The 13,599-nt window shown below is 44.7% G+C and overlaps 1 protein-coding gene across 13 annotated transcripts in view; it reads left to right on the top strand.

The window, feature by feature from the left end:
* The window catches only part of mark2b (MAP/microtubule affinity-regulating kinase 2b), a 47,636-nt gene extending 34,291 nt beyond the window's left edge, over window positions 1–13,345 (top strand). For 4 of the 13 annotated variants that reach the window (XM_072376850.1, XM_072376847.1, XM_072376841.1 and 1 more), the window contains exons 16-21: window positions 17–163; window positions 4,355–4,621; window positions 7,272–7,298; window positions 10,676–10,714; window positions 11,396–11,505; window positions 12,172–13,345. In XM_072376850.1, coding sequence (XP_072232951.1) covers window positions 17–163; window positions 4,355–4,621; window positions 7,272–7,298; window positions 10,676–10,714; window positions 11,396–11,505; window positions 12,172–12,521 — 940 coding nt within the window. In that variant the 3' untranslated portion in view covers window positions 12,522–13,345. The remainder of the gene's footprint in view (window positions 1–16; window positions 164–4,354; window positions 4,622–7,271; window positions 7,299–10,675; window positions 10,715–11,395; window positions 11,506–12,171) is intronic. The other 9 variants (XM_072376845.1, XM_072376853.1, XM_072376852.1 and 6 more) reach the window with 7 other exon arrangements.
* The last annotated feature ends 254 nt before the right edge of the window (window positions 13,346–13,599 follow it).

The raw sequence follows: 13,599 nt of genomic DNA, 5'->3' as shown, positions 1-13,599 counted from the left end.
TCCCTCCCCCCCTCAGCCTAAACACTCCGGGCTCCCGTGCGTCCACTGCCTCAGCTGCTGCCGTCCTCTCCTCCTCCTCCTCCTCCTCGCGTTCCCGCCACCACAAGTCCCTGTCCTCCTCCAATCATCCATGCCCCTTTGACCTGCACGCACCACGGCCCAGGCAAGTCTCACTCTGTTTCACACAGTCACACTCACACAACTCGACACCAAAGGAAAAGAAAACACTTACTCATCAGATCATCATCTCCACTGAAATGGACAAAGAGGGAAAAGGAGAGATGAAGAAAGGATAAAGTGATGTGTTGGCTCTGAAAACATTCACTGCTGCTAGATTAAAGAAGTGCCAGCTGTTCCCTTTTATTTAATTCCCTTTTATTCACACGGTGACAAAACCTGGCTTTAAGCAGTGACCTGCTGACAATATTTTTTTTATCCACTAATGCTGAGATCAATTAAAGAAGTCTATTTTACTCCCTGAAGAGATGCTGTTTTCGTTTTTTTTTCACCTTTTTGGTTTTGCAAATGCCTTGTCCATCAGGTTCACAACTTCACTGGCAAACATAAACGGCACTGACACCGTAAAGAGACACCAGCGTAAAATGGTTCACCTCATTATTTAATGACGGGTGCTTTGTCTGCAGATTTGGAAACACGCACTTTAACTCCACTGTAAAAACTTCTCTGCATTTACTTCTCTAACAAGTCACTACGAGAAGTGAAACGGAGCACACTCGTTTGGTGTCAAATTGTTAAACTGAGATCTGGGGTGTATATATTTACATACATTACATTATTATCATAGTGAGATGTGCAACATTTCTAAGACCGGCAGTCGTATACCCGAACAGTTACTTAGCAACAGCCGGGAACTAGAGTGTGGAGTTCAGAAAAAGTGTGCCAGTGTGAAAACGTCGACATCGATTGTGTCTGACCATCAATTCGAAACTGCACATTTACCTGTTTAACAGTAACTGAACGGTCAGATGGTTCATAACAAGGGGATTTTTCACTCTCACATGTAGTTTTATTTCCTTTAACTTGCCAGCAGAGCTGAAGGGAAATGCATCGCATTGTTCAGCACGTAATGCCTTCATCTAAACAGCAGTTTCGATTAAGCACCATTGATTTCTGAAAACAGTTTTTGTTGCCAGATTTCCAAGGTGAACTGTCAGAATCAATAATCAGAATTCTATGACCTTTAAACAATAATGTGCCTGGTCGGCCTGTGTTGGTAGGCTGTGCAGGTAAGTGGTTCTCTGGGGAGAATCAAACGTTTTAATCGCGCTACGGTGTGTGTGCGCGTGTTTTTTGTCATGTTTTATCTAATCTGTTGCATGTCCAGTATAACGGATCGTATTTTAAATGTTGTTCTCCTTTTGTTTTGGTTTTTTTATGACATTTTTGTTTGACGGTTCGGAGGCTTTTCCCTGGCCGATAAAGGTGAACTTCACTTCCGTGTGTAGGAATTTCGGCACCTTTTAAGCTCTCCCAGCCTGCATTTTGTTCACAGACGTTGTCTAAAAATAAAGCTCTTTCATGCAGTTCCCCTCTGTGAAGCTGCGATGCCAGGGAAAACCCTCATTTTCATCATTTAGCCATCAACAGCACTGTGATGAGGTTGAGTTGAATAAAAACCTGAGCACTGACGTGACAACTGTATTTGTTTGTATTGTTGCTGTTGTCCTGCTTCTCTGCCTGACGGTGTCTGTTTAAAGGGCGGCTTTGATGTTTTGAGAACATGAATATCTTCTAACTGCCGACCGTGTTTCACAGCACAGGCCTGAAAGCTCCTCCACACAGACCCACACCCGTTCTGTGACACAACGAAAAGCATAAAACCGTAAATGTCAGACTCAAAGTCCAGCTGAGATAATGTCAAGGTGGCCCTCTGGCTGTGTGTGGTTGTGTCTGCTCTGCGTTGAAGTCTCGTTCTGTTGCATGCATCGTTCAGCTGTGAGCTTGGGCTGTTCAGAAGCTGGTTGGGAACGCTGGAGAGAAGGTACCACTCCATTACTTAGACCACACCTTGGTTGACAAATAGACACCTTTTTCCCCTAGTTCCCATTGATGCCTTTTTAGTCCAGCGCCACTAGTCCAGTGTGTGACGTAGGCACAGCCGCAGGGACCAATCACGGCTCTAAGGACGGGTATAGAATCTGAACACTGAAAACAAAGGGGAAGTGGTCTGGGCCACTTATGACCGCGTTGTAAAGTAAACCCTAAATGTACACGAAGGGTCACTTACAGAAAACGGGTCACTTACAGAGGGCTTTTTTGTTTTAAAACCCGAGTTCTCTGTAAAACTTTTCTCAGCCTCTGTAGGAACTAGAGAAAGGAGAGAAAAAAAATATTGAAGATTTGATGTGAAATCTGTTACTTTATTTGTGATTTATTAACTTTGTCCTGAAATTTATGAATCTCTTAAAAAAAAAAAAAAAAAAAAAAAAAAAAAAAAAAAAAAAAAAAGACATGTCCGTGTCGTGAAAATAATAAAGTGACACGTAAAACTCGCAAGGTTAAAGCGACACGCAACAAATGAAGGCGTTTATTGGTGCTAAAGTTACTTGGAAGGAGAACCGATGTCAATTTTGAGGTTTTCCTTGATGTTTTTCGAGTAAAAACTCCAAAACCTAAAAGCTGCAGTTTGTGTGCCTTAAACCAGGAGAGGTGTTCTCAGACAGAACTTTCAGACGCCACAAATGATTTAAAGTGTTTTAATTCTAGTATTTTTCTCTTTATCTGACATCTATTACATGATCTGGCCTTCTAGGATATGTTGAGATGCAGCTGTTAATGAAGAACAGGCAGACATGAGACTTGCTGTAATTCAGGAATACACACAAAAGCGTAAACCTCGTGACTTACTGTCAGGTGCCCACAGCTGGATGTGTGTTGGGACCGAGATCCCAATCGCAAGTGGTCGCGGGAGCCTATCTAATGCCAGATGTGAAGTGACGCACTTGGAGCTGACTGCTTGTCATTGTATCAACAAAGGTGTGAGTGTCGATACCAAGTGTGAACGGAGCACAGAACGCGCTCCCAAGTTGAAAATCGACCACGGCCCAGGCCTCCTTACAACACACCTTCTTTTCAGTGCTCACAGGCCAATGACTCACCGAAATCTGTTGGAAGATATTACTGTGAGGCTAATGAGTCGTATTCTTCATAATTAAAAAGTGTGTCTGCAGAGTCTTGATGACGTCCACATCAAGTGAACATCTATTGTCCAGGTGTTAGTCACACGCTTTGACTGTAGTCTTCACTGAAAAGCCCCACCCCACCCCCCCTCCATCCCCTTCCTGTTCTAGAGAGTTTAGTCTATTTGAAGGACTGCACAGGACTGTTCAGTTTCAGTCGTTTGTCTTTGGAAGAAAGCTTCAGATTTAGCCAAGTGGTAACAAAGTAGATGAATTGTCAGGTTATGTTTCCCCGAGCGACGGAGAAACTCTGATGTAATTCATCGTGCCGCAGATACTGTGCGAGTTACAGATTGGATTTCGGCTGTGACCCGTTTCTGAACGTTTTGAAACGCGTTGCGTGACTAATCTAAAAAGTATGTCAGAGAAGGCACGGGCAAGAACTTTCTTCAGGTCTGCATCTGGAGGCGCTGCAGATGGCACCGTGCTGAGACCTACACCTGAACTATTTGTGCTGTGTGGTCCCTCTACAGCAGACTCAGTTTCTGTGTTTCTGACATTATGAGCCTGGCTCTGCCTTTCTGTGCTTTAGTCCGCTCACCATCTGCTGCAGATGTGCTGGTGCCACACGCTGTTGTAGGAGATGCAAGTTTGCGTGTGTGTGTGTGGAGCTTTGTGAGGCTTTGCCCTTCAGCTAAGACAAAGAAGATTAACTGTTTGTGTTTACTTGTGACTGGCCTGACTTGACTGACTTTGTGGAGTAGAGGAAACAGCAGGACGAGCAGACTTTGAACAGACATGAATGCTTGTGTGACCTGACACTGAAGTAAACGGCTCATGACAAGGTTGCATGGTCGTCTAACTTGTATTTCTCTCCCACACCTTTCCACACTCTTGTTTATTTCATTCTTTCTTTCTTTCATTCTTTCTTTCTTTCTTTTTTCCTCCTCCTGTATCACCTCCTACACTTCATCCTCACTCTCCTTCCTGTTTGTTGCTGATATTTCCTTTTGCTCCCCTCTTGCTTCCCTTTTTCATTCTTCCTCATTTGCACCTCCTCTTTAACGCTTATCACACCTTCCAATCTCTTATCCCTTTTTCTATTTTTTTCCACACCTCTCTCCTTGTCTTCCTGACCACCTTCTCCTCCTCTGTGTCACCTTTTCTTTATCATCTATCCCTCCATTTTGCTTCTTTTCCACCCTCCCCTGTAGTGCCGCACCGCAGCGGGCGCCCGGTGCCTCCCCGTCTGCCCACAACATCAGCAGCGCAGCAGCGTCGGACCGAACCAACTTCTCCAGAGGGGTGGCCATCCGCAGCACGTTCCACGCGGGCCAGCAGCGCGGTGCCCGGGACCAGCAGGGCTCGGCCTACCCTGGCGGCCCTGCCTCCCCATCCCTGTCGCATGGCAACAGTCAGGCCCGAAGGACACACGGGGCCACAGGGATTTTCAGCAAGTTCACGTCCAAGTTTGTACGCAAGTGAGTAGTGGACAAACCCATGATAACCTCTAAAGTGAGGATAGTCGAGGTTCCATTCAGTAGCAGAAGAAGGAAGTAAAAATAAGAGGAAGAAAAGATGATGATGCGAAGCAGAAGAAAGTCGGCTTGAACCAGAAAATGAATAGGTGTATGTTACAAGTCATTTTCTGTGCTCATTTCCTCTCACCAACATTGGTGCCGTACGCACATGTGATTGCTGGTTTTTCCGAGTGTTCCTTTAAAGGGGCTGGTCTCCTATATCACTGAACTAGTGCTGATCTGTAACTCTGCTGAGAAGAGAGAGAAAGAGGAAGGGAACAGCTGTGTCTCCTCTGTAATTTTGTCTGGAGCAGTGGTGACTGGGGAGTAATTTTGGTTGTGGTTCCATGTTCCTGGCCTAGTTTTCATCTCAGTCTTTCAGTGCAGGTTGCAGCAGTTTAAACGTCTCTCGTGGGTACCTGATTAAAATAAGTGCTACAGTAGATTCTTTCTTTTCATTTTTTTTTGTTTCTGAACACAAACTCTTGCTGTTAGTTTCTAACTCTGTCAATCAGGCACGAAACGATTTTGGCTTTGGACAAATGCGTGATAATATCATAGCCAGCTGAATTAGAGTTGGTTCAGACCTTGGCCAAAGTGGCCAAGAAAGAGAAAAGTGTTTGATGATTTGAATTTTGTTCTCACAAAGATGAACAGTTGAGCTCCAGTTATTGTCAAGTAAACTCTTAACACTTAACGGGTCATGAATGCATGTTTTTTTTAAAGCATTTACAGCAGGCTGTGTGTGCAGGACTGACTGCAAATAAGCACAAATACACTTCCCTCTGTCATAATGGAGGAAGTGATGAGGTTTGTGGTACAACAAAATCAGGTTTCGATTGATTAGACGAAGCATGTTCGGATTTGTTTATGTTTTATCTTTTTATCTAATTGTTTTAATGGCAGCAATAGAAATATAGAACATTACTGGGCATATTACAGCTTCTAAAACTTGATTCAGTTTATGTTTTTAGGAATATTCCCATTTTGATAAATGTGAAAAACTAGTTTGCATCCACAGCACTGAAGACATCATTCATTTTGATCAAAAGACGGCAGCTATTTATGAAGCTAGGTCATAAATGAGGGGAAGGAAAGGAGGCTGAGGAGAAGGGCGGCGAGGATTATTCTTACAAGGCGGTTATGAGAATGGAAGAGACACAGAGGAGGAAGTGACAGGATGTGAGGGCTTAAAGGGTCGCGCACAAGCGAGGCTGCGAAAGGAAGGACCGAGTGAGCAGCGAGAGAATAGAAAGCTGAGAGGGCTGGTGAGGTTGAGATATGTCATCGCTGTTGTCGCCAGCCAACCCCGTAGGTTCATTATTCATATAAATGTTGACGTGTGTGCATTCTGAGAAAGTAACATGAGAGTGTGTGTGTGCGTGGTTTATATTTAGTGGTTTTGTCATCTTAAAAAAAAGAAAAGGAAAAGACAGAAATGTAATAATCAAGAGTTTTGTCTATCATACTAAATGTAAAGGGTTTGTTTTTGCATCCGAGTGAGGACTTTAAATTCAACACACAATCACTAATGAGGGACTTGTGGGGGCAGTTTAGGACAAGACTGACTTAACGCTTCATTTAGGGTTCAGATTTAGGTTGTTGTTCGGCTAAGTCAGGTGTGATGTTTAAAGTATGGGGTTAAAGGGGGGTTGGGGCACCCACTCTGTCAATGAAGTGTCCTCATGGGGATATAGAAGCTAAAGTGTGTGTGTGTGTTTGTGTGGGGAAGAGGCGGAGGTACAGGCACAGCCACTCTCCAGGCCTCCCACTCAGAGATAGTTTAGCTCCGTGGCGACAGTATCCATGGTTACACCGGAGATATCATTTTTCCTTTAACTATAAATACCACTAGTGGGGACACCTTGACACACACGCACACACAACTTGGTGCGCCTGGAGGAAGCTAAAGTGGTGGCGACCATGAGGATATCTTCTAACCGTTGCACTCATGCTGGGTCTGGAGGGGGTGATGTTTCGTCTGTTTTTTCCAACATGTTGGTGCATGTGTGTAGGAATGACATTAAGTTTCTCAGTGTGTGTTAAAAGATTAAGTTGTTCCTTAACCTGTGTTGTTGTTGTTGTTTTAATTTGACTTGTCTGTGGTTTTCATTCTTTCTTTTTTTTTTCTGATCACAGTTGAACTTTTCACCTCACAAACGCTTCTTTTCAGGAACTTCGGAAACACCTAGGACTGCCGTGTGTGTGGAGGAGGGCTTCGTTTCACAGCGGGAGGGGGGGGGGGCTGTTTTAGATGCAGTGTGCTAATGAAATTTTCCCACAGAGCCCCGTTTAAAGTGTTTTAGAGTGCATTTAATAACATTTGTTCACACATTGGCACTAACAATCCCAGCATTCAAACACACTGAAGTCCACCGCAGTAACACTGATGTTCTGTCTGTTCATATTTTGTTATTTAATGTTTGTTCTGCTTGTTGCTTCAGTTCCAAGTAAGTCAGGACTTTTTTCTTTTTTTGTTTCTGACTGACACTAAGCTTTGAAGTTTGCTACTCTGAGGGCAGCTTGTCTTTTACAGGAAAGTCATCAATACGTACGTTTTATACATACATTTTTTTCTCTTTCTTTCTTTATCCCTCTTTTGTTTTTGTAGAAATCTCTCGTTCAGGTTTCCAAGAAGGTAGGCAACATACCCAACGTTAAATATAACCCCTTGATATATATATATATACACACGTATATTCTCTTCTTTATATATATATTTTACATATATATACTTTTCCCCTTTTGGTGTTTCGTGCAGCTTTTTGTTGAGACCTTCCTTTCGTGCCTTGAGCCTTCTTCACTCCCCTTTTTTTTATCTGTGGTTTGGCCCTTTTTTTTTTGAGACTTATGATTTTGAGTGCCGTGTTTTGGCCCATTTTTATTTACTTTTTATTTTTTTCTTACTAACTTCAACCTCACCCAACTTACCCACTCCATCATCATGCAGCACAATAACACCTCACCTCACCCCTCTTCCTCTTCATCCCTCCACCGTCCTTCCCACCCACCTCATCCTCGCTCCCTGTTTCCCATGTTGCAGGTATAATCTGTGCGCGATTGTATCCCTGTGTAGCGTCACAGGTTGTGGTCAGGCCTTAATGGCTGACCACTCGCGAAATGATCCCGTCGTAGCTTGAGACGTGGCTACAGCTGCGCCCCCATCTGAGCGTCGTAGGGAAACATTTAGAGAAACGGTGATAGAAGCAGTCTAGATGGGTGACCTTCCCAGCATTGTTTAATATTGCTAACCATTATCCAAGCTAATGTCACTTACCAACCCCTCCAAACCATCATCCATCTCATCTCTGTGCTTAAATCAGTTTGGCTAAAGCTGCATTTTCCCTCAGCCACTGAAGCTGTGTTATCAGTATATTCGGACGTGGTGGTAGCTTGTTAGAAGTCCGTCGCTGTAGCAGGTTTTAGTTGTGGACCGAGGCAGTGAGGAGGAGAGGACCCAGGAGGGACGGGGCTGCAGTGTTTCTCAGGCTGCACCTTTATTTACTTTACTTTTGGTTTTTCCTGGAGGCTGCATTCTTCTTTTCATTCATTTCTCTGTTCTCACTCTGTCACTGGCTCTCTAACAACAGCAGCAACAGACCTGGATGGCTTTGACCTACTCTGGCTGGAAAACACCTTTTATGCTGTAAACACACCTTCAGATTACACTGCAACATACTCACGTTCCATCTATGTATACCCAAGACTTTTACATATATACACACATCTTTTTCACATATTTGATTTATTTGGGGATGCCAAACGCATATGGAGACATGTCACACTTCCATATGAACATAAACACTCACGTTCACCTGTACTGGTTGCTTTTAACCAGCAGGTAGAGCGTTTTTCCTGCTTAGTGTGGACCATTGCTCCACCTGCTGGTTTGAGGGTGTAATATCATCCTATTGTCATTACATTATGATGAACTTCTTTTCAGCTTTTTACTTGCTTAAAAACAAGGGAAAGAGAAAATTGAACTTTAAAGTGGATAAGAGTTTAAATATGGGGTAAACATATTACCATAACGCCATATACACGAGGGGTCTTAGGTATATTTGCGGTGCTCAGTAACTAGTGAGGTATATTTTGGAATCATCTAATCAAACCTTTGTTTTCCCATGATACTGCAGTCTCCCTCCTCTGGGAGCCATTTTTGCATCCCTTCACATATAGCTGAATCTTTTGAGGGCATAAACAAAATGGCATAAACAGTTCTTCATTCTTCATCACCATATATATATGAAATATTTTAAGATATTTATGTGTAACTCTATTCCAGTTCTCCCACCTGTCATGTCCCCCTGTGTAAAAGCTCAGCTTCTATTGCAGGAGATACAAACAAACTGTTGAATTTGTCATGCCACTTTCCTCCCATTGTCTGCATGTGTGTTGCTGTTTTTGTCTTTGTGTTTCTTTGTTTGTCGCCTGCTTTTCTGGCTTCCTTGTCTTGTGCGTTTTCTGTCTTGTCTGTTGGTATGAGAGAAAATGTTTGAGGATGGTTTATGTTACCGAGGATGCAGTTAAGGTGTTCTACTCAGGTTGTGAGTGTCTTAAACAGGCTATATGTAGGTCCAGTGTCACTAATACAGGTTGGTTTCATCGCAGCGCTGGGATCATTAATGCTCCTAACCTCTTTCAGCCACAGGACTCGCCCTCACCATGCCAACCAGTCATTTCCAAACCATTGCATCCTTGCTTCAAAGCGTTCATCTCAAACTTTTCTTCCCAAAATCCCAAACTATCCTGCTTGTGATATTGCGTCGTTCCAACCTGTTGGAATTATCTGCTTGCTCGTTTCTCCACTTAATTCTGACCTTAAACCGCTCAAAACCGGTAGCATTCAGTCTCATTCCATTCTGCTCCATTATATTAGATCCGGTCCATCCTTTTACTAATCCATCTGACAGTTGGGTGTGATTTTCAAGATCCACCTGGACTCTGTCATAAGTTTTAATATTCATTAAACGAGTTGCACCCCACAAAAATGGCCCAGACACACCGTCCCAGTGATAAGAACAACAAATGCAAAAGGTCCCCCTGCTGTGTCACCTAACTCCATAACTCCAACACAGAAGGGGGTGGGAAGTATATGTATGTAAGACAAGGACTTTAAAGGTAAAACTCAAATGTATGATATTTTAAACCTTAGTACAGCAGAAAACAACAAATATAGCGGCCTATCGATGTTCCTGCAGCCTCAGGTTCTCATTTATTTGAACTAGGCCCTCATTTACGGTGACATTGAAAAACAAAAGCAAGACCTCTGTTCACACTTGCTGGGCCAACAACTTTTCCTCCTCTACATAACACACATTCTTCGGTTTAAAGAGGAAAAGCCTCCCTCTAAGCGAGCGGTCCGATCCGAGTCCAAATTGGCCAGCTGTATGCGAGGCAGAGATTCTGCCGTATATGTGCTGCACCTCGAGTTTGTTTTGGTCTGAGCTGCTCACAGCAGCGTCCTATGCTTGGATATTACGTCGAGGCGCGGGCTTCCAACGGTACAGGACAGCAAAAACTCGTGGCGATAAGATGCTTCCCAAGAGCCCAACTGTCTGCTTGGGTGTGTCCCCGCTTTTGAGATCAATTGTCTAGAATTATTCCCTCCCACTAACTGCCGAGTGTAGCTCTCTTTAGGTTGCAGTCGACCAAAATTACACGCTATATTTCTAGTTATAACATCGATTCATCTTTTCATCCCATTACATGTTAATACTGGCTGCTTAGAGGTGGGGCTGTGTTAAGTGTTTGCACAGAGCGGAGTGGTATGAACTGGACCAGCTTCCCACAGTGCATCGTGGCATCCTCAGGTGACTCTTGGCTTAAATTTGAGTGCTTGGAGAGAATTTGGATATGCGATACCGAGGCTTTAGGTGGTTGGATTAGAAGAAACTGGTAGGCATGGTGAGCAGCGTGACTGTGTTCAGCAAGCTGATTCATGTTCTGTGTAAGAGCCAAAATATTGCCCCAAGCCTTCAAACAAAAACTAAACTTTTGTTGATTTTTTCCGAGGAGTCCGTATGAGGGAGAGGGTCGGGATGAGGGGAGCAGGTGAGACACAGAACGGCCTGAAATACCCGAAAAAAACAAAAAAAAACAACCTAAAACCCTGCAGACTGTAGCAAATTGCCTGCCAATCAGTAGACTGGGACCAATCACTAGATGATCTGAGCTTGTTGTGATTGGAGGGGATAGGGGGGCTGAGATGTGATGTTTAATTATAATTCTATGGTGATGGTGATGAGGGTTTTAACCAATCAGGGGACGGGACTATAGCTGTTAATGGTAGCAACGTAGAGATTTGTAATGATGGTGTGGAGGGTGAGCTGCATGATGGTGTGTGAGAGGGAATATCAGAATCCTCAGCGCCCAAATGTGTGTTTCTGTGCTAACGGACACGAAATACCCTCCCACTCATAATTGACCCACATGTTGTGATCTGAGGCGTGTGCGCACACAAACACACACGGGGGCGCCTTAAAAGTTTAGCCTTTTGTCATCATTTCCACAACCTCATCATTTGCTCTTCCTCTCAATCCCTCCTCATTCCTCATCCCCCTTTTTTGTTCCGACTTTTTGAAATTATTCTTGATTCTCAAACTTTGTCCTTGTTTTCTCTCTGCGCTCTCTTTCCCTCGCTCCTCCTTTTCTCCACCTGTTCCCGTCTTTTTCTTCTCCATCGCTTCTTCCTCTCCTCCTCCTCCTCCTCCACCCTCCCATCGCTCCACACAGGTCAGTGCTGAGCAGTACTGTGGACAAGTCGGAGAAGACGTCTGGCGGCGTTCTCTCCTCCTCTTCCAACAACGACGAGAACAACTCCTCGCCAGGATCTGGTAACACTGGTTCGTTCACTTCTGTGCATTTTCTGCTTGAGCTGTATTTGAATAAGATATCTAAAGTTGCTCAGATAGCAACAGGGTCTTTAGAGCCCTCTCATGGGAACTAATCAGGTGCCTAGTTTCATCATGATTTAAGACAAAAGTCTTCAGAAGCAACACAAGGAAGTGTGCACCAGTGGATGTTATATTGCTGTTTAGAAAACCTCGTCTTAGAAGTAAGTGTTAGCTCTTTTAGCAGAAACGGCTTCCTCAGGACATTTTTCATAAATGCATTTTAGTTCCTGAAGTTCCTGACTCCTCTTCCATGCCTCATATCGTGCTGTTGAAAGGCCAACTTCAACTCACTTTCCAACAAATGGCAGTTCTCATGACAAAGATGAGAAATTACCTGCCGGGTTAAAGCATTTCCACCACCAGGCTCCATCCATGGATTTAAGCTGAGCACAAACCAGACACTGCTGCAGTTTTATTGGCAGTTAATACCAGAGTAGTAAAGACGACACCAGATCCTGTTTGTTCCAGGGTTCCTTTTTTGTGAATTGTTTCCGATGAGTCCTCCTGCCGTACTTTGTTAAATGAGGTGGAGCATTTTTCAGTATAATGGCAGACAAGTTCGACACCGCTGCAGATATTGTTAGCTCACCCCTCTCCTCTCCTTCTCCCCTCCAGGTGGCACAGGAACCCCTCCAGCCAACGCCAGCCAGAAGGACCCCGGGAAGCCGCGCTCGCTGCGCTTCACCTGGTCCATGAAGACCACGTCGTCCATGGAGCCCTCGGAGATGATGCGGGAGATCCGCAAGGTGCTCGACTCCAACAGCTGCGAGTACGAGCTGCGCGAGCGCTACATGCTGCTGTGCATGTCCGGCAACCCGGCGCACGACGACTTCGTCCAGTGGGAGATGGAGGTGTGCAAGCTGCCGCGGCTCTCCCTCAACGGCGTGCGCTTCAAGCGGATCTCGGGCACGTCCATGGCCTTTAAGAACATTGCCTCAAAGATTGCCAACGAGCTCAAACTGTGAGTGCGGAGGGGCAGCGAGGAGAGATGAGAGGTCGAGAGGGGGTGGTGTTGTGAGCATGGATAGTGCTGTAGGTGCGACGGGGGCACAATAAGGTGGAGGTTGGGAGGTAAGCTATAGGGTGGGATCACTTTAAAAAAAATAACATGATTGTTATCTAGACAAAAGTCTGGAGTAGGGCTGCCGGTTCTGAGACTAGAAACCATTTTTGTTCTAGAAGTTTTGTTCCATAAGGAGGACCTGCGATCAGACTCTGAGCAGACTTCCTCTGAGTTGTGAAGTACTTACAGACCGAGGTCTTCTCTCCACCCTGCCGGGGGTTCTTTTCTGTCACGTTCTACTTAGACGTTCCACTCTTCTGCATGTCCGATCTTCTATCAGTCACACTTTGATCACTTTGACCACTCCCGTTATTTCCCCCTCCTATTTATTCAGTTTCGCTGCACGGTTCTGTTGCCAGGTCGTTCTGGGGGAGAGGGGAGGGTAAACCGCTGAAAACGGGGGGGTTGGACGGAGGGCGCAGCGAGCAGAGGAACGCTGGGGAAGACAAAAAAAAAACACCTTTTAATGGAGCCTTATTTTGCTGGAAAACTCCAAGGAGTTTTGATCAAATGTATTTCTGATTGTCCTCCAAAACTGAATGGACTCCCGCTGAGCCAGGATAAAAGTTGCTGAAGCACACACACACACACACGCACGCACACACATTTAGGATGGACAGACTCTGCTGATGATGTTTAAGGACCCTCTCCAACTCCCACATGCGAGTCCGACCTCCCCTCCCCCAAAATGAACTTTAAAATCTCACCTCATCCATCCTTCCGCCTCCTCCTTCCTACAACCCCCCCCCCCCCCACACACACACACACACACACGCACACAAACTCTTCACCTCCCTTTCCTCCAGTTTCAGTCCTAACTCGGCACAAACACATCCATCTTTTCACCTTTCCACTCCCTTATTTTTATTTTATTTCTCGCCCCATCAAGTCAGAAGAGGCCAGTTAGACTCGATGCCGCCATCGGTCCCGCAGGCTCCAACTTCAAGTCCTTATTTTTTAAATTCTTTTTCTTTTTTAAT

The sequence above is a fragment of the Leuresthes tenuis genome, unplaced genomic scaffold (genome assembly GCF_036924035.1).
Source record: "Leuresthes tenuis unplaced genomic scaffold, fLeuTen1.0.hap1 SCAF_22, whole genome shotgun sequence".
Taxonomy (NCBI): Eukaryota; Metazoa; Chordata; class Actinopteri; order Atheriniformes; family Atherinopsidae; genus Leuresthes; species Leuresthes tenuis.
The sequence above is the reverse complement of the archived record's forward strand: the minus strand, read 5'-3'. Positions and strand labels throughout refer to the sequence as shown.